Source organism: Acomys russatus, chromosome 12 (assembly GCF_903995435.1).
Source record: "Acomys russatus chromosome 12, mAcoRus1.1, whole genome shotgun sequence".
Lineage (NCBI taxonomy): Eukaryota > Metazoa > Chordata > Mammalia > Rodentia > Muridae > Acomys > Acomys russatus.
In genome coordinates, this window is record NC_067148.1 from 17,560,218 (window position 1) to 17,587,277 (window position 27,060).

Consider the following 27,060-nt stretch of genomic DNA (forward strand, 5'->3'; position numbering starts at 1 on the left):
TTTTTTTGTTTTTGACTGCACCTCTACATGAGAATCTCTTTACACGCCTTAAGTAAACCTCTCATGATAAGTCAGACATTACAGAGGTTTAGCAAAGCATACAAATAAATCAATGACATCCTTTCAGCTTCCAAAAACACCCAGTTATGGCTGGAAACATTATGCATATAATAGTTATCAATTTCATATCTCAGTTAGTTGATGAATATGTTTTGAGACACTTCTCAGTGTTTGTTGTTGTTGTTGTTGAAAGGATAAAAATAGCAACAGATAAACCCCACAGAGATAAAGGCTCCTAGAGAAGTCCTCAGACATGTTTATCAATGTACCAAGGGATCCTGGGGCCAAAGGAGCACGTTGTTCTATTGTTTCCTCAATGTGCCAAGGCTGCTGTGTGGGAGAGTGTAGAATATGCAGGGTGGAGGTACGAGAAGATTCGGGGAGAGGGAGGAGAGTGGAGGAGAAGAGGCTGGTCCAGGTGCTGTGGAAAGCTTTGAGAAGCAGCCCTCCGTTGCCTGGGACAGAGGGTGTCTGAGGTTACACTGCCAGGCAGGCAGCCCAGGCAGCCAGTGGCTCTCACGTTTTGTACCTGTAGGTCTTGTCTCATCTGCTGCAGCTTGGCCCATAGGTTATCCTGGCTGGTGGTGAGCTCCCGAATCTTCGTTTCAAATCTGCAATTGTGTTCTTCCTGTAGGGTATACGTGCCTTGCAATTTGTGTTTGTATCTATTTAACTGCTTTCGAAGGAGCCTGAAAAGAAAACAGGTTTGAGTAAGAGCGTAGTGTCATACCTACAGCCCAGCAAGAGCTTCATGGGTCCTACTTGGGGGGTGGGGGTGGGGTTCTGTGCCGAGACTATCATCTGACTCCATCAATACCGCTTGACGCTGTTTCGCTGTGGGCAGACGCCCTTGTGTTCATAATGTATGTCTTTTAGCTCAGTATTTCACTAGCTTTAACCATTTTCTAGAGAACTCACCAGGCCTACTAGGATTACTTTTGACAGCATGGCTTGCCAACGCCTTATACTTACATGTTGACATTATTCATTATTGTGTCTAGAAATGCTCCATTTGGGAAGGCAACGCATTTAGCTTGAAGACTGCATAGAAGGCACATAGTTCAGGAGTCTCGGGTCTGTTTATTTATACTCTCCCCTCAGAGTCTCTGCTCTCTGCAGGGACCCCTTTTCCCCTTGAGGCTATTGCTTCAGTGACCTCCTTGCTCCCAGCAATCTATGCCAACACGTTACACTCTCAGCAGCGCTCTTCTCAACTTCCCTATGACTTCCCTACAAAGCAGAACTCTAGCCCGATCTCTGGCACTGTCCAGATGCTGTCCTTTTACCGTATAGGTTTTCTCTATGTTCAATTGCTATCAAACTTGGTGAGGTGAGATTTCAGGTTTTCATCTAGCCTCAGGTCAGGATGATGATGTGGCAAGTGTGTGGTCACGGAGACAGTTACACAGTCCCTCTTAGCTTTCTTTCGAGTAATGACCTCAGGTAAGTGACCAGGGGTAAAACCATACAGTAGCTAGATAGATGATATTCATTTTGACTAACTACTCATTCAGCATGAGTTGTCTTTGTTTTGTTTTACCTTCACATTGAAATATAGGACTTCTTGGTTTAAATAATGTCTACCAGTTAAAAAGGGGGGTTTTCATTATTGTCTATATAAAATATCTCTGTAAAAGCTCAGGGCAGAACTCCTGGCTCATCTCTGCTGCTGTTCACTTATCCACATTGTGGCTCCCACCATCTCACATATCCACATTGTGGCTCCCACCATCTCACATATCCTCATGTGGCTCCCACCATCTCACATATCCTCATGTGGCTCACACCATCTCACATATCCTCATGTGGCTCACACCATCTCACATATCCTCATGTGGCTCCACCATCTCACATATCCTCATGTGGCTCCCACCATCTCACATATCCTCATGTGGCTCCCACCATCTCACATATTCTCATGTGGCTCCCACCATCTCACATATCCTCATGTGGCTCCCACCATCTCACATATCCTCCCACATATCCACATGTGGCTCCCACCATCTCACATATCCTCTCACATATCCACATGTGGCTCCCACCATCTCACATATCCACATGTGGCTCCCACCATCTCACATATCCTCATGTGGCTCCCACCATCTCACATATCCTCATGTGGCTCCCACCATCTCACATATCCTCATGTGGCTCCCACCATCTCACATATCCTCATGTGGCTCCCACCATCTCACATATCCTCATGTGGCTCCCACCATCTCACATATTCTCATGTGGCTCCCACCATCTCACATATCCACATGTGGCTCCTACTTTCTTTCCCTGTGCAGAGTACTGATAGAGTCACGAGTCCTCCACAGTTCTTCCTTAATGTTGACTATGGCCTAGAGAAGAAAGAATTGGGAAATGAATTTTTTTTTAGTTTGAACTTAAGAACATTTAAAGAAATTCTTAAAAGAGCATGATAATTATATACTTTTTTCAAAATAAAATGCCGCACTTTTACAAACTAGCTGAAGTTTATGTATAAGAATGCTGTAAATATTTATGAAAAGTATACAGCCGAATTTACAGAGTTAATTATATACTAATATTAGTATATTATATTGTGTTATAATATCGTCATATATTAAGATATATAATATTAAAGTGTAAAAAGACAGTTACAACAGCTTTCTTCCCACGGTAGCTGCTTCTCTGAATGTCTACTTCCAAAGCCATTCATAAAACACTGGTGGGTCACTAATTGTCCTTGGTCTAAGCTTCTCACTTCTTCCTTCAGCTTTCTCCTTTAACTTTTACATTCCAACTTGGATGTACACTAACAGTCATTACTTCTCTTTGAATTCATCAAGTCTTATGAATGAAAGATGGTGGATGCTTTCTTCTTTAGGATTTCTCCCCTGAATTTTCTCATGGCACACTTTGCTTCCTGAACTCCCTCCCACCTAATGGCTTCTGTTGACCTGACTCAGTCTGGCCTAAGCTCCGAGGTACAGAGACCCAGCCCATGGCTCCTGCTCATCTGAGTAGGTTAACAGCGAGGTGTGGGTGGTGCTGCTCCCTGGATGGGCCCACAGACCATCTGGCTACAAGGTCCTCGGCCAGAGTGGGTACGGTGCTCACTTTCTAGGCACAGTTCCACTTAGCACAGCTGTAGCAAAGAACCTACAGTTTTCCCTTGATGATCAAAAAGTGTTACAAATGACCACCCTTTGACAGCCTCTCTGAAGATTCAACTGCAGCAATAATAATTATTTTAATGGTCTTCTAGGAGAACAATTATTTTATAATAGCGTAAAAATTAAAAAGTGGAAGAAGTAGGCAAACAGCAGTATATGGGAGAGGGTTGTATTTATGTAAAATAAGTCGTAGACATCTACCATATAGTTATAGTGTAGCTTTAATATTAAGCATTTTTACTTCCTGCACTAGTCATCATAGTAACTCTAAGGACAATAAATAGTCACAGGGAAGAGAGCAAACCTTAGGATACGCTGGACATTTCATGGCCAGTGTAGTGATGACGTCTTCATGGACATATACCTGTCATATGTACCTGTCATACACTCACCAGTTGTATAAGTGAGATATGTACCACTTTTAACATGTCAATCACACTTCAGTAAGGTGGTTGAAGAACAAAGGTGAGACTCTTGCTATATATCCCACGTAAGCATCATAAAGCTACACACTATCAAATGATGCTCTCAGGAAAACACTAAATGGGAAGCAACTGAGCTGAATGGGGAACTATAAGACACCTCCTAAAATCATAAAAACGTTAGCATGTATTAACAGAAGTATGGTATAGAGATTGACAAGAAAGGGGCTCATTTAAACAAATAAGCAAGCAAACAACAACAACAAAACAAGAATAGGACATTATTGTCACTTATCGTAAACCAAAGTAAAGTAAAATCTGTGAGTTTGAGGCCAGCCTGGTCTCCAAAGAGAGTCCAGGACAGCCAGGGTTCTGTGTAACAGAGAAACCCTGTCTCAAAAACAAAACAAAACAAAAGATAGATTTAAAATTTTAATGTCAAGATAAAGCATGTTAAAAATAAAATACAGTTAAGAAAACATTTGATTTCACACTGAAGAGCTTATTCTAAGCCTAAAAATGTAAGAAACTTAAAAAAAAAAAAAAAAAAAGATAGTTTTTTTTTTTTTTTACAGGAATTGAAAACATTGGAAAAGGAGGTCATTCTATTCAAAAGACTAAAGGGAGCAAGGTTTGCTTCTGCCAAGCTAAAAGATTCAAAGTATAAATATGTCAAAGCGACACACCAGAAGGAGAGGGGCAGAAGAGAGAGGGAAGGGACAGGATATAATGCCTTCTGAAGTATTTGGGGGGGGGGGCGGTTTGTCTCACTCAATCTGACAAAAATAAAGACAAGTGAAATTGCATTTTACTTTCTTGTAAACTGGCAGGATTTAAATGTGGCAATAGTTAACTCTAGCTTTACCCAGGTTGTGGTGAGCTATGGGTTGCAGTCGCCGAGCATATAATCCCGTATGCCTTTCTGAAAGGCAATTTTGCAGTAAGCATGACAAGCCTTAAACACTTCTCCATGGATCTTTTCGGTGACCCTGCTATAGAAATGTATTACAGGGAGACAACGGGCTAACTGTACACAAACACGGGTGAGAGGAATTTTTAATAGTAAAATTTAAATTATAGTAAAAATTGGAAACAGCCTAAATGTCAAAAAAAGAGTTAAGTGAATAGCTTTCTCTCTATTTAAATAACCATGCAGATGTTTTTGAAGAATTCTGACAATGGAAAGCGCTCACAATATAATTTACATTGACAGGTTGACAATATAACCAGTACATCTCAAAGTATGTTCTAAACTAAAATATTCAAAAGGAGCAAAGCTTATTGAAATGTTAATGATGCATACACATAGATTATTTTCAATTTTTTGACTTAGTTTTTCAAATTTTATGTAATGACTGTATGTACTAATGAATATAATAACAGCTATAGCCGTGGGTGGGGACGGTCGCTCGGCACCTGTAATCCCAGTACTCTGGACGCCTAGGCTAGAGGATTGGCTCAAGTTCTAGTCTGGTTTAGGCTACAAAGTGAGAGTATGTTCCAAAAGACAAAAACACGTAACACTTTATGGTGGGAATATGGCTCCCTAATTTTCATTGATCACACTAACGTGGTGGAAATCGTCTAATGTGGGGATAGTTTTCCAAGCCTTGACGCGTGCTTACAGAGTGGATGCTGCGTTTCAGCGATGGCTCTGCCCTCTATTGGACTCACCTGGTGATGTGGGTTGTCATTTGCCTGTGGAGAGGGTGTTAGCTTTTGACACAGGAATCTGGTGTGTTCTGTGGCTGCTGCTGCCACTGCTCCTGTTGGCCTCACATACATTGGGGCTTTCGGCCAGAGCCTGTTAGAAAGTAGAGTTTTATAAGATGCTGGGGTAATTTTTAATGGTTAAATGTGATATTAAGAAAAACTATTTTTTTTCTGAAAATGTATTTTTAAAAGATTTATTGGTGTGTGTGTGTGTGTGTGTGTGTGTGTGTGTGTGTGTGTGTGTGTGTGTGTGTGTTTCCATAGAGCTCAAAAGAGGACGTCAGATGTCCTGAAGCTGGTCACAGGCAGCTGTGAAACATCCAATAAGGGTACTGGAAACCAGATTTGGGTCTTCTGGAAATGCAGCAAGCACTCCTAACTACGGAGCCATCTCTTTAGCAGCACCCCCTCTCTGATTGGAAATGTTAATGACGTCAGATGTCAAGGTGAGTGTCCCACTTCACCCCTGCGTTCTTTTCCAGACAGACTGCCCAGCTGGCAGAGAGCTAGAGAGCTAAAAAAAAAAAGGGCGGGGGGAATGGAAATTCCGTGCTCCTTTCTCATTGCTAGTCTAGATATAAAAAGATGAAGAAATTCAGTGATAATGACTCCCAGGTCATCTTGTCCAGGTCAGAGACCAGGAACTCTGAGCACGGGTGTGTGTTTGTGACGTCATAGCTGAAAGAGCACAAATGACTGTAAGGCCAAGAATATTTGACTTAACAGAATTCCATTTGGTTTTATTCAAAACCATTTTTTTGAAGCATTGTACCATCTTGAGTTATTACAGTTGAGCAAAAGAAGAAAACATCAAAGGAGCAGAGAATGACCTGGCTACGAGAGAGCTCGCATTTAATCCACGGGTTAATTCCGTTGCTTTTGGTAGGCTGTGACAATGACTATAAGACACGATGGGGAGATATGGAAATGTGATTATTCTGCGGCTAGCCATTTCTGTCAAGGGGATGGGTGTGTAAGGGCAGAGAGAGCAATGCATCTTTTGAGTGATGCACTCTCTCCTTGTCTCATCAGCTAATTTTAACACGTTGGGATTATTCTAATGTCTTGGGTCTGATGGCTATAACAAAACACCATACACTTGGTGCATTAAATGGCCGACATTAATTTTCTTAAACGCCTAGAGGCTGGAAGTCTGAGATCAGATATGGATAGGAGTTACTTCGGTGTCACCGGTGTCACCTTAAAGCCATCTCACACATGTGGCCTCATGAACGGGACATCACAGCTTTTCCAGTAGCCCTGATGATACTTCAGCACTATGCTAGAGGGCTTTTTACAACCGTGAAGCCACTCAGAAAGGGCACAAAAAGAGTGAAAAACCTGGTCCAGAATACAGTGTGTGAAAGACACTCGTTTACAGCATGAAACCACCTTCAGTCCAGCCTGGGCTTAGAAATGCACGTGTGGACAATCTTTATGTCTTGCCTTTCTGTACCCATCTAGGAGTGCCACAGTGGCACCTTGAATATTGATTTTGGATCACATGTAAGATTTTGTAAGTAGGTGAATGTGTCAGCACCGAATCTGTGTATGATCAGGAATCGTTTCCTAGTTTTGCCACATAGACATTCCTGTGCTAGTGTCATCCCAGTCAGCTATCCGGCATGCTTCTTTTTATTTAAGCTTGTTTTCTGTACATAATGACATAGCATAAATTTTATTATATGAGTCCCAGGTTTTTTTTTTTTTGTTAAACTTGCCCGTAGTTGATCAGTAAAATAGGATACATTATATTGAGAGCTTTATAAAATTTCTAGATAGTTATTATAAGCAAAGTGAAGAGCTGTCAATCTTATGCAAAGTTATTTTATGCCCCACCATCACTCAGAGCCTTAATTCTAGTGTTTTCTGCTCAGTTCCTCTGGGCTTTAGGGGGTTATATCAGCTGCAGATGCAAGTGATTTCATCTTCTCTTCTTCAGCATTTTAATTTTGTTTTTTTTATTACATTTGTAAGACGTCCCCAAATATTTAATAATGATAATGTCTGACATCTCGCTTTCAATTATGCTCTTATAAATAAAAGTTTTTCTTGTTGATGTGAGCAGTCATGTGTAAAGCAAATCTGTCGCAAAAGAAAGGGGGCTTCTTACCATGCAGATTGCCTGCTGAATTATTAAATCAATCCAGTGTCGTCACTTAGCAACAACTATTACCTTAGGAGATGAGCATTCATGATTTACCAACTTAATAGAGAGCAAGGGGGAGTCTTTGCCTGTGACCGCACTTGTGAAATTATAACATTTACATTCATTTCCCAGATTGGTCACCAGTGGGAGTTATGGAGCTCATGAATACCTAGCCCAAGTTGAAAAGTTACATAATACTATCCACGGGATTAACAATAGCTATTATACCTGGAGTAGACCAGATATAATATGAAGAATTTAAATGAACTTTTAAAAAAAACTTTAGTGTTTACATAGCCCTTGCAAGTTCCTCTGTTTAACTTTTTATCCCCTACAAATATTATATTGAGAGTATTAAGGCTATTCCTGTGACAAGGTGAAGAAAGTAAGCCACAGAAAAGTAAAGGTCACACGTTCTGCTGGGTGAGGACTGGGCTTCTTTCTTTCAGTTTCTATCAGACTTCACCATCTCATTTTTTCCCTTCACCCCATGTAAACCTGCTCCCAGTTTCTTAGGGACAGTGATGCTCCAGAGAAGGAGAGAGTAGGCTATTAGCATGGTGGTCTGTGGGGTTGGGAACATGAGCATCTCAGTTTGAATATCAAAACCCTCACTTAAATAGCCCAGCATTGAGGCACATATTGTCATCCCAGCACTGGGAAAGAGACAGATCTTGGGCTTGCTGGATAGCGAGCACTTTACTAGGCAAGTTTCAGGCCAACGAGAGATGCCGTCTCCAACAGGAGGAGGGGGGAGCTGGAGAAATGGCTAAACGGTTAAGAGTACCGGGTTCTTTCAGAGGACCAAGGTTTGATTCTCAGCACCCATGGCAGCTCACAAGCATCTGCAACTCTAGTTCCAGACGATCCAATGTCCTCTTCCAGACTGCAAGGCACCAGGCATGAATGTGGTACATATCCATATATGCAGACAAAGCATGCATACATACACAAATAAATAAATAAATACTTTTTAGAAAGAAAAAAGGTGGGCAAAGTCTGGAGAATAACACTTTGAAGTTTTCTTCTTCCGCATTGACGTGTGTGCATGTACCTTCAAACGCATGAGCATCCACATATACATGGGCATGTGTACACACACACACACACACACACACACACACACGAGTATGAATGTATACACACACAATTATAGTTTACATTAGGAGTGGTGCTATATACACTTGTAATTTCAGCACTTGATAGGTGAAAGAAAGTAGGTGGTTAGTTAAGAGGCTAGCCTGGGCTACATAGTAAGTTCAAAGCCAGCCTGGAAATACATACATATATATATATATATATATATATATATATATATCAAAATAGGGTCTCAAAAAGCCATACAGGACAAAAGAACAAGACAGAAGAAAATGTAATGATTATTTGGAAGATAATGATGGGGGACACCTTTACTGTTTAGTGCAGGTGAATGGAAGAATGAAAAATTTCATCTATAGCACGAGGCTGGTTTCACCTACACTGAAGTGTGAATGCCACTCACAGGACAACTACTCAAACAGAATCTTCTAAGCCCATTGCCTTTAGTCACAAGAGCAACTACCGCAGTGGCCACTACATGGCACTGTTGCTTCTTCTCAGTAAACCTAAGGGCTGCGGAAAGATCATTTAAATTTTACCCTTGTCCCATCCCTGCCCTCCATAGCTGCCCGGCCATATGAACAGTGGGGGGGGGGGGGGGGTGCACTCTGTATCGCTTTCCTCAAGGTTCAAGGCATAGCACAGAAAGGGAAGCAGAAAGGATGAAAAAAGCAAGGGAAAGAGATGGAGGGTGTGGAATGCTGTCTTCTAGGCTTGACAGCCTGCACTCTTGAAACCGCACTGCCATTACCTGCTCAAGACCTGCTCAACATTCGTCCCATCCGCATTTCATCCTTCGGGGCAGAGGGCCTCTTGAGACCCCATGCCTCCCTGAAGATTTATATTCAGTTAAAAGTTGCTGTAAACATTGAACCCTAACCCAGATCTAGCCGATGGACAGGACATTCTCCACAGCTGAGTGGAGAGTGGGGACTGACTTTCACATGAACTCTGGTGCTCCATATTTGACCATGTCCCCTGGATGGGGAGGTCTGGTGGCACTCAGAGGAAGGATATCAGCCTACCAAGAAGAGACTTGATACCCTATGAGCATATACAGGGGGAGGAGGTCCCCCTAAGTCACAGTCATAGGGGAGGGGAGTAGGGGGAAAGTGGGAGGGAGGGAGGAATGGGAAGATACAAGGGATGGGATAACTATTGAGATGTAATATGAATGAATTAATTTTAAAAATTTTAAAAAATAAATTAATAAAATAGAAGTTGCTGGGGGTGGTGAGAAAGACAGGCAGACAGGAAAGGAGGAAGATACAAAAAGTGAAAGGGGACTCTATAAAAGGAGGAGGGGACAGAGAAAGGACAAGAGCAGGAAGGGACAAGAGAAGGTAATAGGAGTGAAGATGATAAAAATATGTAAATGTATGAAAATGCTACAATAAATCCATTATTGTGTATAGTACATTTAAAAGAGAGAACGCCTGCAGGTATAATATATGCTGGCTGTGGAAGCAACACTCAGGCCACACACCTGGTCTGCGCATGGCTAGCTGCCTCCCTTGACGCCAACTGGGTCAGCAGCCACTGCCTTCCTGTCCTGTCGTGTCTCTGGGGCAGGATGTTTCTAAGGCTCCTGAAGAGGAGTTTTGTATTCTCCGTTGCTGACACCTGTGGAGATGAACAATATCAATAGAGGTACCAAGGGGCAGACAAGATGGCTCAGTGGGTAACCTGGCCCCCCGAGTTTGGTGCTCAGGATCCGTATGGTGGAAATCGAGAACTGATGCCCACAAATTGTCCTCTGGCTTCCACGTGTCCTCACGTGCACGCATGCACACAAATGAATAAAAGTGGTATAATCAAGCAAATAAAGAATTTAACAGGCATCAGGTCAGTTTAAGCGTGGCCTTCTTTCCTTATTGTTGGTGGTGAAACGACACATGCTTGAAGTGTTGGTAACTATAACTTCTGTTGTTGATGCTTTGGAAAAATAGTCTCCCGAGCTCCTAGAAATCTCTTCACACCCTTTAGGTATAAACCTGCACATAGCACAAGTGTCCAGACTGAATGCCCCAACTGCTTTAACAACTGTTTTTTAAAGCGACTGGAGACTCTAAAGCTGTAAGGGGGCGGGGGGGGGGGGGGGAACTACATCGGACTGAGTTTCTGGTCACTAGCATTTGGAGGTGTGGGGCTCTTTAAGAATAAGGTGATGACTTGTGGGTTTATATCCAGGAACACTCTCCCCGCTTTACTACTGGATACAATTTCAGTAGGCAGTGGACCACTGGAAACCCATCCATTTGGCCCACCTAAGGAACTTTGGGGAAAAGAAACAAAGATTATCAATTTGAAGGTCTCCTGTGCTTGAAAATTAAAGTGTATTAACAAGATGACCACACGGTGTCACTGTAACACCATCCAGTCACAGGCTTCCAGGTCCAGGAAGCTAATCAGAGGCAACAGTTGGAGGAGTTTAGCAAGGCTATGGTCACAGGAAAGTATTTGCCCAAATTCAGGTCCCTGCCCTTCCTGGATGGACCTTGATGCTGAACCAGAAGACTGCCCTTGCTAAAGGTGATACAAACACAGACTTCACTACAGCGCGGTTTGAGAGGAACTCCGTTGTACAGATTCACCCCAACTCGCAGCCACCCCTAAGAATAGCAGATTTTTTTTTTCATTCTATTTTTCTTTATTCTTAGAATTAGGTGCACTTGTTGGCTATTTTCTTTTTTTAAAAAAAGTTATAAAGTTTTGCTTTTTCAGTAAATACCTAGATAACTTTTTTTTCTTCTTATCCCAAAGTGGAGGCCGGGCGGGGGTTGGGGATGGAGAGGGGCGGAATACTTGAAATTTAAGAGTCAGGGAATGTCATATTAAAACCTTTCTGAAGGAATACTTCAACCAGAAGTTTTGCTGTGTCGTTTTCACCAACTCAACCCCCTTTTCTTTTTTATCCATGCCAGTTCTCAATTCCTGTCCCTTCTGACTTTGACAGATGCTTCCCAGCTGATTTGTATGGAGTCAGGGGTCAAGCTGGAGCCTATTAAGCCTTTTCTTATTCCCGAAAACATTTTAAAAACCTGTGATGTAAACAAAGCACGTTTATTTTTAATCTCATGGCATGGCTCCATCATAAAGAACAATGAAAGTCATTGTGATGTTTTCCTAAAATACATACACAAGACTCTTTAATCATGTGAGATCCCGGTTATACAGTGAAGCATCGAAGGTGGAGCCTGCCTTGCCCAGCATCTTAACTAACAGAAGGAAAGGGTTTTGAATGGAATGTCTTGAAATGGCTGTGGTAGTGAAATTTTTACCACGCTGCCTTAGATGTTACCTGGACATGGTCCTCCATCACAGTATGTGACTGCTCGTGGGATTTTCTGTGGCGCCCAGATAAGAAACACAGCTGGCAGACGTCAAAGTTGAGGCACTTCAGACAGCGATATCTGCCAATTGAAATGGAAGTTAACAGCTTCCGTCACTACTGGCAGGAGAGCAAACAGATGGCATTCTGGTAGAAAATGAACATTCCCAACCAAGCACATGGGCTGTGTCGGGCCATACAGTGGCTACGACTTGTCCCTCAAAGTTGACAGTTATTAAATAACCCATGTGCTGAAAGAAACCTTACATGTGTGGCATGGTGAACGTGTGCAGATCAGAGGTCAACTTTTGGAAGCTGATTCTATCCTTCCACACTAGTTGTGGAGATTAAACTTGAGTGTTCAGGCTTGGCTTGGCGGCAAGTGCCTTACGTCACGGAGCCATCTCACCAGCTTTTTTTGATGCAGTTTTTATAAGTCATTATATTAATGTGGCTTTACCTAACAAACTATGGTGACTAACATCCCTTTTCCACACTACCCAAATACCAAAGCCTTTCTTGGGAAGGGTCTTAAGGGCCCATTAAGAGAAACTCACTAGTATGCAGCCATATTTTGTGTAGCTACATGAAGCACTCAAATATTTTGAATGTACTTTCCAATTTGAGAAAGAGAGAGAGAGAGAGAGAGAGAGAGAGAGAGAGAGAGAGAGAGAGGTGTACTATGATGCCGGAGGGGCAGCAAGGTGTGGCAGCCTCTGGCTAATAAAAACATATCAGTCCCAGCTGCGGCTCCCAGCTGCGGTAGTGACAGCCATTGAAGAGGTTGTTTGGGAGGATTAGGAAGGATGCTTGGTACCTGGTAGGTCATTAGTGAACGTGAACCGAATGAAGTTAAATGAATGTCTGGTTTCTACAGGAGGACACCAGAACTAATCAACACTGCCTTCTTGGCCTTGTGAAAGTTTTGCATAGTTTTGAAAATTAATAACACACCTAAGTGGCGAAGGCACTCACCTTTTCAGTGCAATATACAAGATGAAAAAGACAAGGGCCTTGAATGAGGATTATTGGATGAACCGTCCAACATTCTGGCCAGATGCAGTTGAGTTGTCTGGACAATATACTATGTTTAAACGTGTTTCTCTGTGTTCTGAAATCATCTTTAGATTCACAAGAAAGACCGCTGAGTGGCTAATACAGCTGGGTTGTTGATAATTTTACCAAAGCCTTTTTCTCCCATCTCAGCTCAGAGTTACATGATTTATAGAATATAAATAATTAACCCATCTATCTAGAACTTAATTCTTGTAGTAGGGACAATGTCTGATCTTTATGGCTTTTCTCCCTTCTTTCCTCTTTTCATCTCCCCCCACCCACGTCCCTCCTCCTTGCCCCCGAACACATGTGCACTTGTGTGCATGGAGCCTAGAGGCTGATGTCGGCTGTCTTCCTCAATCGCTCTTCCGTGTTCTTTTCCTAGATAAGGGTTTTCACTGAGTCTGGAGCCACCTATTGGTCTAGATTGGCTGCCCACCAACCCCCAGGGATTCTCCTGTCTCTGCTCCTAGTCCTGTTTTTCCCGTGGGTTCTGAGGAACAGAACTCCATCCTCAGGCTTGCAGTACATTTGCTTTTCCTAGACTGTGCCATCTCCCAGTCCCTGTAAAACTGGGGGACAAGCCTGTCCCTCTTCCTGCACCTTCCGAGCACTGTGGCTGCTACTTCATCAAGCTCCTCAGAACCAAAGCGGTTGCTTGAGCTTTGAGAACCAAAACCACGAGTTTGAGGCTAAGGCTGTAACATACCCGAACAAGCGATAAGAGACTTTGCTAAAAAGAAGCCGCACATATTCCTGAAATCATTTCTTTGCCTTGGACGTTCAGGAGGAAAAAAATAGTTCACCTGACAATCTTTCCTAGAAGTGTAACTTCAATTTTTAAGAGGCAGAGGTATATTATCCAGGAGCCTGACACACTTTGTGATACATGTTGCTATTTTCTTGGTAGCTTGAGAAAGTCACTTAGAGTCTGTGTTACTCAGTGTTATAAAACAATGGTTTTTGAGAAGGGAAAAAAACCATACCATACAAGATAAAAGTTGTACTTTATGTAGTTAGAAAGTTAGTTTTGTATCTGGCTTACACACACAGTGGTTATATAAAGAATGCCTTTCTGTGGTTTATTGGTTAAATTATTATAACATACATTGTGATGAATTATATTCATGCTCCTGCGCTGTCCGTTGTAGGAAAATATTATTTTTACTATAATATACTATTTTTTACTTTAATATAAAGATTTCTTTAGTCCTGCCTGCTTGTTTTCCCAATGCTTCACTTTATTGTTTCAAGTTGTTCTATGCAAAGAGGTTTTTAGGACTCAAATTTTGATGCCTCCTCCAAATCACCTGTAAACTCAATCCAGCTTCTCAGACAAATCAAAACTGTTTTCCAGACTTTTTAAAAATGGGCCCAGTAGACCTGTTTTATGCCTGTGAGAAATGTGTTTAATGTCTAACCTGGTGGGGCTCAGGAAGGACAAGAAGAGAGGTGGCACAAAGTGAAGAAATGTGAGGCCCTGAGGTCACTGACCGCCTCCCCTACCAGGCGCCTGTGATCTGTGCTTAGTTACTGAAGGTCTAGGAGGTTTTTTTTCCCTCACAAAGCTGTGGACCTCTGTCCTCAAATCACGACTCATAGCCTGCCCATGCTTAGCCTGGAATTCTCATTTCCTTCTCTTCAAAACCCACATCCCATTTTTTTTCCCCTGTTTTTTTTTTTTGAGACAGTTTCTCTGTGTAGTCCCATCTGTCCTGGAACTCAACAGGCAGACCAGGCTGGTCTTGAACTCAGAGATCCGCCTGCCTCTGCCTCCCCAGTGATTGGATTAAAGGTATGTGCCACCATACCCAGCTATAACATATTTTATTTTTATTATTTATTTGTTTATTTGAGACAGGGTCTCTCTACGTAGCCCTGTTTTTCTTGAAACTTGCTATGTGGGTCAGGCTGGCATTCAGAGTTTCCCACTGCCTCCCTACAGGTGCTGGGATTAAAGGTGTGTTCCCACCTCCCCCTGCCTCCTCTCCGCCCCTGCAAGCCCCCCACCACCACCCTTAGAATGGGGTTTTCACTGTGACTGTTTAAGTCATAGGGGAGTGAGAAGCTCATCCTAACTTTGTCTCCCATCTGCCTGTGTCTCAGCAGATCTGTCCTAAATTGACAGTTCCTTTGAGTCCCACATCTGGTACTCTCATGCTGGATTCAGACCACCAGCCTCTACTACCCGCTAACAACGTAATTTAATGTTTCCGGAAGTTGGAGATAGTAGCGTCTCCTTTTGTAAAACTTTTACCACATTATAAATGGCACGATCCCTGTGAACTGCTCAGCCTAGTGTTTCCTTAGCACTTAACAAACCGTTCTTGTGGGTGGCTCCAACGTGTTTACAAGGTTAATTTGGAACAAAAACAATTCTTTCACACCTCACTTTTTAACCTTCCTAATGCTTCGACCCTTTAATGCAGTTCCTCCTTGTATTGTGGTGACCCCAACCATAGGATTAGTTTTGTTGTTGCTTCATAACTGTGATTTTGCTACTGTGACAAATCATAATGTAAATGTCTTTTGTGCAGGATACCTGATATGAGGCCGCTGTGAAAGCATTGTTTGACCTCCAATGGGCTTGTGACCCAAAGGTTGAGAACCACTGCGTTAGCGAAACAACAACAACAACAAAAAAAAAACATTGGCTTCTTCAGAGTGTGAGTCATTGGAAGAGCTTAATCTGTCATCAACTACAGGAAATACATTTATTTTCAATCAGGACGCCCCAGACAGGGAATTATTGAGCTAAAGGCAAGTAAATTCCAGATGTATAGAAAACATCCCTGGGAGTGTAGCACTGTGCAGCCCCACCGTTGGAACCCATTTGTCAAGTAGCCATTAGGGAAGTCGGATGCTGACGGTACCTCAGTCCTGTGATCGGGAAGGTTCTGCAGACACTGCACCGCACAGGGTGAGTAACTGCCTCTGAGGCTGACAGTCGGTAGCAGGTTGGGAGCCACAGGAGGACGGGAGGCTCAGACTGTGCCCAAGTCAGGAATTTCTCCTCCTTGATTCCAGAGCTCAATACCTGAGAAACAAGAGCAGACTGGAACACACTTTCAGGGAGACTTGCCCTCTTTCTTCCCCTCTGGTTCCATGTAAGCTAAAGCTACAGGCAAGGCTACCTCCAAACTCAGGTCATCTTGGAATCTGCATGATGTCTTATTTAAGGAGACCCTTGCAGCACCTGCACCAGCTACTAGGGACGTTGTTGCTACTCACCCCTCGGAAGCAGCTGTTAATTGCGCTCTCCACAGGACACAAAGTGCAGCTCTCTCCCACAACAGTTGGGATCTGCAAAGGCAACCCCTTGTTAGCTGTTGAAAATGGAGTGCATGTGCCTGAGCAATGGTGCTCATAGCTATGGAGCTCACGCAAGCTGCAAAGGTTGAACACCTGGGAAAGAATGGGCCCTGTCCGTCAAAAGAAAAAAGTAAGTTTTAGGGTTTGTGTGACACTTGAGTTGCAACAGGGGATGAGGAAAGGCTGGCGGAAGACTGTGAAAGGAAACAGTGAGGCAGCAAAGGGAAAGTGTTTATTATCTGACTTCTTAGGACCCCAGGCAGATGATTTTCTTTCTCTCTCTCTCTCTTTCTCTCTTTCTTTCTTTCTTTCTTTCTTTCTCTCTTTCCTGATGGAGGTCGCAGTGACATTGCGTTCAAGTTTACACTGGCTTTAAGAAAAATCTTGTCAAGTATTTTCACATCATCTTATTTGAATACATGTCAGTTTCATTACTTGTCTTGCTCCCATGTCAAAATATCTGACAGAAAGAACTTCCAAAGAGAAGCGTTGGAGATTGCCTTGTGGTTTCAATGCGTGGCTTCCGGGCTGTGGCAAGACAGAGCATCAAGACAGAAAGCTGTGACAGACAGAGCTCATGGTGACCAAGGAGCATGGGGACGAGACGCCCAGAGAAACATATCCCTGTGGTTGTAGTTCTTTAACTACTCCCCCAGATGAGGAAGTTTCTACTAATAGTCCATTCGAAGTCTGTCACCCTCAATGCCGAGCCATTGGTTAGATTGGAATCTTCATAACTGGAGCCACCAGTTGGGTACCACACTTTTAATTCAGGAGTCTCACTCCAGTCTTTGAAGTGGGGGTGCTAGTCGTCATTATTGAAAGGAAGGAAAGACAAAAAGTGAAGTCACGTCATCAAAAAGAGATAGCTCCACGTTCACTGAAGCATTAATCATGGCAGCCAAGATATAAGAATGACCTAGGTGTTTGCTGACATTCGTGAATGGTATCCAGCCTTTAAAAACAGGAAATCCTGTCATTTGCTACAGCATGAATGAACCTGGAAAATATATGCTAAGTCAAACTAAAATTAGCCATAAACAGAAATACTGCATAATCTCTCTTACATGTGGAATCCTAAAAAAGCTAAATTTATAGAAACATAAAGTAGAATGTGGCTTCTTAGAGATGGGGGTTGACTGGGAAAATTGGGGAGATGTTGCTTAAATAGTATAAACTTATAATTTATGATAAGTAGACTCCAGGGATCTAAGACACAACACAGTGACTTGTTAGTGATGCCATGTTGCTCACTTGACATTTTCTGTGAGATCGGGTTTTGGGTTTCCTTATCCTCCATTCGTGCACTCACACACAAGTAGTGACTGTGGGTGTGATGGGTGTGTAAGTGACTTGACTGTGTTAACATTGCATAGTGCACACTTGTGTTGCCTGTGATACACTATGGTGTGACATGCCTCTTCTCTCTCTTCCCTCCCTCCCGCCCTCCTTTTCTTTCTTTTCTTTTTCCTTCCTTTCTGTATTTCTTCTTTTAAAATAGGATCTTACAGGCTGGCTTCAAATTCCTGAGCTCAAATCATGCTGCCACTCTGCCTCCAGAGTGGCTGGGACCATGAGCATGTGCACACCACATACACTTAACATCTTTTACACCTATCGTTTCTGGTGTTTCTTTTTGTTTATTTGTTTGTTTTCCAGACAGGGTTTCCCTGTGTAGCCCTGGCTGTCCTGGACTCAATTTGTAGACCAGGCTGGCCTTGAGCTTACAGAGATCCACCTGCCTCTGCTTCCCTGGGTGCTGGCATTAAAGGCACGCAGATGCCACATATAACTTTTGTTAATTAAGCGTTTTTAAAGCTAAATAGATCAAGAAATCACCGAGAGATGATATTTTGCTCAAGTTAAAGAAAAAAGCAAGTTTGTTGCACAGTTGAGGTCTTACTCTGGATGTCTTCCCTCTTTATTAAGGGGACACAGTTTATTAGACTCTGTTTATTTATTTAGCTTTTGTAGATATTCCAGTGGACCAATTGTCCATGCTTTCTACCTGTCAACTATAGTCACTACAAGGGCATTAACTAAGGGACTAAGGTCCTCTTGTTGTTTCCAAGATGGGAATGGATTTGGTTCCGGTTTCTGTGTACACAGATGTGTGGGACTGTCACCTTCATTTATTCCCATTTGGACAGGAGTCCCAGTTTCACATCTGAAGTCTTGCCCAGCACAGGCTGTCAGCCACACTGCCTGCAAGCTCAGAAGTAATTGCAAAGCCCCCCCCCCCCCCCCCGCCTCCCACTGAGTCCATCAACTCAAATAAACATCCTCCTAATCAGGAAAGTGGCACTTAGAACCTCTTTGCTGACAATTAGCCAGGCAAAAGTCAACAAACACTTGTGTACTGGTAACAAGATGCCTTGCTTGTACTTTAAATTGATAATAACCCTGTCACCACGGAAGAGTACAATGAACCACTCCGTATGTTATTTAGTCAAAAAGAACAACAACCCAACAGCTCATTCCCTGTCTTTTGCCTTCTGAGTACTGATGAACTTCTGGGGCACTTAGTGAGAGTGTTGATGATTCAACATCCCCCCCCCCAACGTCCTTACCCCTAATGATAAACAGGGTCCCAGTTCCTGTGTAAGACACGAGCGGGAGACATGAAATTACCAGCTCTGTGATTCCGATACTGTAGTGGGATTCAGCTTGACGTTTCCCCTTTAAATATCTACATAGCTCTTTTTTTTTTTTTTTTTTTTTTTGTGGATGAATTGCCTATTTGGCTAATTTCTTGCAGGTGTTCTATCGCGAAGAATTAAATGTGACTAGGTGGCTCTCTGGCACTGGCAGAATGGCACTTGAAATAATAATTAACATTCCTAGGGGACGATTCGAATCACATTATGAGGACTGGAATTTTCTATCAGAATCTGTCTTGGATTCCATAATGGAAGTCAATGGGATGATAATTTGCTATGCAAATTGCAAATGTCCTTCCCAATAGCCTTCCCAGAAGCTAATGCCTGGTCAGAGGAAGGAGAGGCTATGGGAGCCAGCAGCTCAGCAGCTCATTGACCTTGATTGAATTTGAAACCAGTGGATTTTTAAAATCCCTTGAGACTCAAAGCCATCAGTAGTAGTCAGGAAGTGAACACTGGAAATTCTAGAGGACAGGAAAAATGCCCCCTCTGCCCAGTTCCTTTTACCACATCCATTTTGAAATTGGCTACTGTTATCAGTCTGGTGGAATACATGAACAACCGGATTATGCCTCCCCTGACTTTCTACCTACCTGTTTGAGTTCTGAGACATGAGGTCTCGTTGGGGAGGAACGTGTACAATGGTGGTGGCCTGAGACGTGCCTCAGACAGCAGAAAATCTGCAGTAGGATCTGTGTGCTGTTGCAGCCACTGGAACAGCATTACATTATTAACAGCTACACCTGGCATTTTTGAGTCAGGTTGTAGAGCATACAATAAAGCCAACTGCATAGCGGCTAGAAGCTGATGACTGGGCAGAATCACAATAAACGGGGACATCGTGAAAACTGCAGCACCCCCCCCTCCGAATTACTTTTCTTTTGCTGTGCAAAACACCATGTTCAAAAGCATCTTGTGGGTGAAAGGTTTATTTGGCTTACAGGACCCTCACCACGGTTATTTGCTGAGGGAAGTCAGGACAAGAACTCACACAGAAGCAGAGGTGAGAAGAACCTTGGAGGACGGCTGCTTACTGGATTCTTTCCCAAGGCTTGATCAGCCTGTTTTCTTCTACAATTCAGGGCACCTACAGCATCTACAGTGGCCTGGGCCCTCTCATTTCAATCATCAATGTAATGGAAGTTTTGGGGTTCTTTGTAAACTCATGTGCTATAAATATATTTTTTTGTTTTAAGCCTAAGTGTGGGATTTTAGTTTGGGCTTTAGTTTGTCCAAAGCTGATAATTGCCTCCTGCAGAAAGTGATCTTTGCAAGCCTATGGTAACGGCCTGCCCTGTGCAGCACAGAGAGGAGCATGGTCTAGAAACTCTGAGGGAGATAAATAGGAGAGCCTGGAGAGAAAAGGGTGGAGCAGGGTGGTGGGTGTGGCCTGGTGGGTGTGGCCTGTGGTGTGTAACAGTTTGGAGAAACCAGAGATGGAAGGTGTGGTGCATGGAGAGAGTTGTTTCAGTGCAGCAGCTCGGAGGAGACTGCTTGCTGCCTTTGCTGTTGACAGAGATTGGTATTGCCCCAAAAGAACCCAATTGACCCTAAACAACTGGGAGAAGTAAAGGGGTCTGCACACCCTCTCCCCAGTAACATTCCTTCTCATACCCAGGGTTAAGGGGTTGCTGGAAGGGAGGTAGAGACTTCAATACCCCCAAATAAAATAGAGTTTAAAAAACAAATGTCACCGTGTTAAGAAAATGCCATACAGACACACCACATGATGGAGACATTTCCTCAGCTAAGGTTCTTTTCTCTCTAATGACTCTCCTTCTATTGAGTTGACAAAAAGCTAACCAGCACCCCCTTCCTTTCTAATCCTTTTGGCTGAAAAGAAGCCTTTAAAGATTCTCATCCACTAGATGCAAGGGAGTCAAGTCCATGTGTGGTTCTCAGCAAAGATGGAAGAAAGCACCCGTGGAAGATGAGGAAGCTACCCAGAGCATGGATACCCCTGCCCACTGTCTCTCTGGACAGTCCCTCTTTCTTTCATCAAACCACACTAAACTCATGAGACAGACAGGAGGCAAAGAATCTCCTCTGCTTTTGTCAGAGCTGGCTCTGAATAAGCATGTTTCCTTCTTGCAATCTTTCTCTGTGTCTGTCTTTCTATTTCTCTCTATTGTAAAACAATAAGCAGTATTAACTCTGGAGTCTGGTAACAAAAGAAAAAAAAAGAAAAGAAAGGAAAACAAAACCCAGGACCTTTCTGAAACCAGCTGGGACCAGTGTCAAGATGTACTTTAAGTGTCCTAGGCTTATTTTGACATTTACATGTCATTAGCCTTGCGTAATTGACATCTCCCACCATGGATTTGATGTTATGACACATACAAACACTCCATACAGGAACAAAAAAGGCATAGACCCTGCTCTGGGAAAACCTGGTCTCATCCTGGAAATTCCTTTTACCCACCCTCATTGTGAATTATTTTCACTTTTATTGAGCTTGTCCATAACGTGTGGCTCTGTCCACACCTTGCCCCTGGAGTGTGTATTACTGCCTTGCAGTTAAAACTATTTCCTAATTTCTTTGTCTCCGAGCTGAATCCTGTCTCTGTGGGTGACAACATTTATGCCCCTCTATCACTCCGGAGACCGTCCCCCCCCCAACCTTCCCTGCCAGAAACATTTTAACCTTACTAAAAAAAATTTAAAATCTGCTGTCAACTCTGGGAAGGCAAGTGTCTTTTGGCAATGGTCAGCAGTCACTGCGGAGACCCATAATTGATCAAAGTACAGAATATAAATGGCTGTTGAGTGCCCAGCCATAAATGGGACATCTTTATTACCTCCTTCTCAAGGTTCAGGGAGCATCACGAAAGAATGTGAGAACTGAAGGGAATGGGGAGAGAAGCACGGAATGCTGATTCTGTTGCTTTCCAGACTCAAAGCAGCTATGGTCCCCTGCACAAAAACTATCCAAGAGCGGGTCTGTCAGTGCACTGTCATGGGGCTGCACTCCTTTCAGAGGATGATATGCCATTAATGATTGATGAGAGAGAGAGAGAGAGAGAGAGAGAGAGAGAGAGAGAGAGAGAGAGAGAGAGAGGCATTTCCTTAGTGGTGTAGTCATTGGTAAGGTACCCAATCTCTGATAATCAAACTCTCCACCCATGTGCCTATAAACAACTCTAATGAGACTTACTGGATCACATAGCACACATAGAGAAAGAGATGAAAGTTGAAGGAGACTAGTTTGGAAGAGGAAGGAGATTGGCTGGAGTGAGAAGGGGAAAAGAGAGGGAAATGGGTGTATGTGAATATGACTAAAGTTATCTACATGTCACAGTGAAACCCATTATTGTATATAACATTATGCTGATAAAACATTAAGACATTTAAATTATCACTTTACTTAGGAACCATGAACATCTTGGGATAAAGGATGTGAGTTGAACAAGATAGTGTAAAGGAGACTGTTCCTCCTGTAAAAGCTTCAGTTTGAACAACTGTCTCACAAAGATGCCTTCTCGAGAGCCAAAAAACACAGTAAGAGAGCAATGTGCATGGCTACAATATAGTAATGACAAAGGGGTGGCTGGAGATATTGGTCAGTGGGTAATATTGCTTGCTGTGTAAGTCTGAGAACCAGAGCTCAGATCCCAGCACCCATGTCAAAAGCTGGGTGTGACCTATCTCTACCTACAATCTCAGCACAGTGGGAGTGGAGACAGGAGGATTGCTTGGGTTTGCTGACTAGAGGCAAGTTCAGTGAGAGACCCTTTCTCAAGGAAATGAGACAGAAAGGGACAGGACTGAACACATGATGCCCTCCCCAGTTTCTAGTATGTACAACTCCCATTGGCACATAATGTGTGTATACCACTCCATCTCTTTGGCTCCCTCTCAATTCTCACCCCTTGCCCTCAACATGAAACAGGAAGAAGGCAAGGATGACAATTTTATACAATCAATGCCACTCTTCCACTAGCTTAAGGTAGAACAGTATCTAGAGAACATTTGGTTAGGGGGGGAAAGGAGGCAGGCATGGCAATGTGCATTGGTCTACAGGACTGAATCGCTTGTAATAAAATCCAGCACTAGGCAGCCACACAACACTGGACGTAAGCCAGTTCCTGTGGACAAAGCCTTTTGAGCCACACTGCTATAGATGAGAGCCCATAGCCTCTGTGAGATGGACTCAGATTCCATCCTGCATTCTTCCTGCCTGAAGCCAGTAATCTTGAGATTACTAACTCTGAAAGGCAGGCCGACCTTAGAAGGTAAGGCTGGAATTTCAATTTACATCTGTGCTGGCTGCAAGGGTCCTGGGCAATGGCTATGGGGTTCATCGGCTTAAGGACCACAAGAACAAGTCTGCCTAGATATTATTGATAGGTTTACTGCTAAAGGACATTCCCAGACAAAGGTAGACTTTAAAGACTGGAATATCAATAGTAGTAGTTTGAGAATTGCCCTTATATGTTTATATTTGAATACTTGGTCTCCAGTTGATGGAACTATTTAGGAAGAATTGGGAGGTGTGGCCTTGTTGGAAAATGTGTGTCAGTGGAGGTTAGGTGGGCTTTGAAGTTTCAAAACTCCATACCATTCCCAGTTAGCTCTCTCTGTCCTGTTTGTGGATCAGATACAATTTGGCCTAGATTCTGATGCAGATGAAATCCCATTTCACCCCTACTACACAATCAAGGATATCCTAGGCACCCTATTGTTATTCTTTTCTTCCTCACAATTTCAGTCCCATTTTCCCCTAATTGCTTAGGAGACCTTCACAGTTAGACTCCAGCCAGCCTACCCAACACCTCTCTCCACCTGGTACCTGAATGATACTCCCTATTTGCCTACATTATTTTTTTCCATCGATCACCAACAAACTAGGTGATGCACCAGCCCTAGCTTTCTCAATTCTCACCCTGTCTTTCCTCCCATTTCTCCACACATCAAAACAATGCAGCCTTATATTTCACCCAATCACCCAGTCCCTATACTGAATCCCAGTAGCTGATCTACTCACTCTTACATGAATTGGTGGACAACCTGTATAACCTCCATTCATTATATTGGTCAATTAGCCTCCATCATTTCTCCTAGTTTTAGTACCTATTTCTGACCTCATTGAAAATAAAATCTTAAAATAATCCTAATGTCCTAATCATGTACTAATTACCTTAGTCTTGTAAGCCAAAAATAAATAACTAATTTTATTAGGACACCAAGGAAGAAGGTAAGTCCTCCACTGTCAACACCCAAAGCTGACGTGCATCTCAATCCATTCCTTGTTTAGTAACTTTCACACTGTTTTCCCAGCATGCTTCCCTGTTGCCTCAATCCCTGCCATGATGGCTGTGGACTCTAATCCTCTGGAACCATAAGCCCTCGAGTCAAATGCTTTGTTTATAAGATGCCTTGCTCATGGTGTTTTGCTGTAGCAATAGAAAAGCAGCCAAGACAGCTACCTACATCTTCAATGTGCAGACATCAAAACACAATCAGAAGGATGAAGAATAATCAGGAAAACAATGTCTCCAAGCAGACAGCAAGCAGCTCTAATGTGACAGGGAGAGGGAAGGTTTGGAAAATGCAAGATGCCATTTCAAGGAAGCTCGTCAACTGCAAGAAAATGCATACAAACAAGTCAGAAACTTATTGGAAAAGCTAAGAGAAATGGAAATAAGTAAGTGGAAGTACAAGAACAGAAAAGATCAAGGAACCAAATGGAAACTACAGTGAATAGCAGCAACAGACTGTATGGACTCAGGACAAGGGTTTGAAAGCAGAACGTCCTAGGAGAAGAGATAGAAAAAGGAAAACATGGAATGAAAAAGGCCTACAGGATTTATGAGACAGCATCAAAAGAGCAAAGATACAGCTTTCATTTAAGATGGGGTAGAAAGGCACCAAAGCATAGGAAGCCCACAAGAAGAGATATGGCTGAGGAGATGGCTCAGCAGGCTAGTCATTGCCGTGCAAGCATGAGGACTGAGTTCAGATCTCCATCTCCAGCACTCACATTTTTGCCTTCAATAAACAATAGGTGCTTTATTTATTCAATTGAGCATAGTGGTCACAACTAAGTAGATTCTCATACCGAAATAAATAGCATCCCACGCGATATGAATAAAATAAAGACTACAGACAGATGGCCATTCATGCACATCTGAAAAGCATTTTAAAATATTTGTTTCCTCATTGACAAGGGTAAAGAGTAGGAGAACTTGAGACAAGGGTATAGAGTGAGGAGAACTTGCCTCTGCCTGCACAGCACTGCAGAGCTGGCTAAAGTAGACTCTGCTTACATACATACATTAGGTTACCCACTCCCAGTGCTAAAGATGGAATCCAAGGTCCACTAAGCAATATCTAGGACACAAACATAGGCAGAAGGTAATTGTGTAAGTCAAATGCTGAGTTCTGTAAACCCTCTCCCCATATCTGGTTTTAATCCTTGTTCTGAGAATCTCCTATCTCAATGTTGTATAAATTCTTCTTTTCAATTGTCCCATGATATGCCAATAAAGCAGCTTACAACCAATTACTGACAAGGGAATAGAATAGGGCCGGGCTTCCTGCCCTCCAGGGAAGGAGGTGTTAGAGGAGAAAGTGGGAGATTCAGCCATGGGCTGAAGAGAGGAGCTGGAGCAAGAAAAGGCATAAAGTGCAAGTGTCTCTGGGATTTACACTGAGAGGAAGCCAGATTACCTTAGAGGGTTAAGAATAGAGTAATAACTGCTCAGTTATTATGCTGTGAAGTTGTTTTACAAATAATATTTTAAAAGTCACAATTATTTGGGTGATAGACATGTTAAGAGAGAAACTGAGAAACAAACACAATTTTATAAAAATAACATAACTGCCTCCCAAACCCCTCAGGTTTTTATAGCATTTTTCTTTGAGAATTCACATTTTTAGAGGCTAGGTGTAGTGTGCACTTAAGACACCAATACAAAACCCCAAAATAACATGTCTCATGTAGCATTCAGTTCTGTGCCCATCTATAAATTCATTTTAGTCTTCTGAATCTTTGACTTTTCCCCATTTTGGTTAGTTATAACATCTTAAAGTTGACTTTTTCTAATTAATGAATAGCAGACTTTTTTTTTATATAAGAATCAGAAATCTGTTGTTTAAAGAGAAAGGTGAGGTCAAGCTACAAAGGCTTTGCTTGTGATGCTGTGGAGTGTTATGGAATGCAGGCCTCATGTTGCAGATGGGAATGGACAAAGAAGAACTTTGGAAATGAGAGTGTGTTATGATTGGATCTTAAGTACCACCCCGCCCTGCCCCAAGTCATTAACTAAAGGCTTAACTTCAGCTTGGTGGCATCAGAAAACAAGTGCAGAGTTAAGAAGCGGGGCCTCTCTTGAGGTAAGCCCTTGAAGGGTATTACTGGATTCTAGTCTCTTGCTTTGTTCTTGGCCATCATGAGAAGAGCAGCTTCCTCTAACACATGCTCCCATCATGATGTTTCAACTTGCCCCAGTCCAGCAGCAGCAGGGGCAAAGGCCCACGGGCTGAAATTTCCAAAGCCACGAGCCAAGATACAATTTCTGCCTCTTAAATTGGACATTTCGGGTATTGCGCAACAGAAAGGTGGCTCACACAAGGTGACACATTTTGGAAATGTCACTGATTCAGTGTAGAGGAAGAAACAGGCACGGCTGAGGCTTGGGCTACATGCAGATTAATTGACGCTGTAACAACCGCCACATCAGCAACAACCACCACCACAACAACAATGACAGCAGGTTGATATGACTGACACCAATTGAGAATTTGTAAGTACTGGTATTTACCTGCTGGAGATCTGTCAGTAAGGCTCTCAAAACTCTTCGAGTCAGGCGGGCCCGGGAAGCATCAGCTCTCCTGTTGTTTTCTGCATAGAGCTGAAAAAAAGCTGGGCACATAAAGAGAGAAGACATCTCTCGTTGAGTCCTTGTGTCCTCAAAGAGTGCGTGCTTTGAGAAAGTGTCTTTGTGAGCATGAAAGAAACATGGAGTGATACTCTCATCGTTTGCCTGATCCTGTGAAAGCCATCCAGTGCAGGCCATCAGTAACTAATGATGCATTTACATCTCACCCTGGTAATTCCAGACCTCTGTGGTAAAGGCTGGTGAATGGTAAAGTGAGGATCCCAATTTAAAAATAA

General features: G+C 42.8%; 1 protein-coding gene across 1 annotated transcript in view; it reads right to left on the bottom strand.

Moving 5' to 3' along the window:
- The window catches only part of Dytn (dystrotelin), an 88,722-nt gene that overhangs the window by 9,444 nt on the left and 52,218 nt on the right, over positions 1-27,060 (bottom strand). The window contains exons 12-19 of the mRNA XM_051154537.1: positions 26,708-26,808; positions 16,204-16,275; positions 15,846-16,009; positions 11,887-11,998; positions 10,072-10,208; positions 5,300-5,429; positions 2,335-2,405; positions 590-749 (exon numbers count right to left, since the gene is read on the bottom strand). Coding sequence (XP_051010494.1) covers positions 590-749; positions 2,335-2,405; positions 5,300-5,429; positions 10,072-10,208; positions 11,887-11,998; positions 15,846-16,009; positions 16,204-16,275; positions 26,708-26,808 — 947 coding nt within the window. The remainder of the gene's footprint in view (positions 1-589; positions 750-2,334; positions 2,406-5,299; positions 5,430-10,071; positions 10,209-11,886; positions 11,999-15,845; positions 16,010-16,203; positions 16,276-26,707; positions 26,809-27,060) is intronic.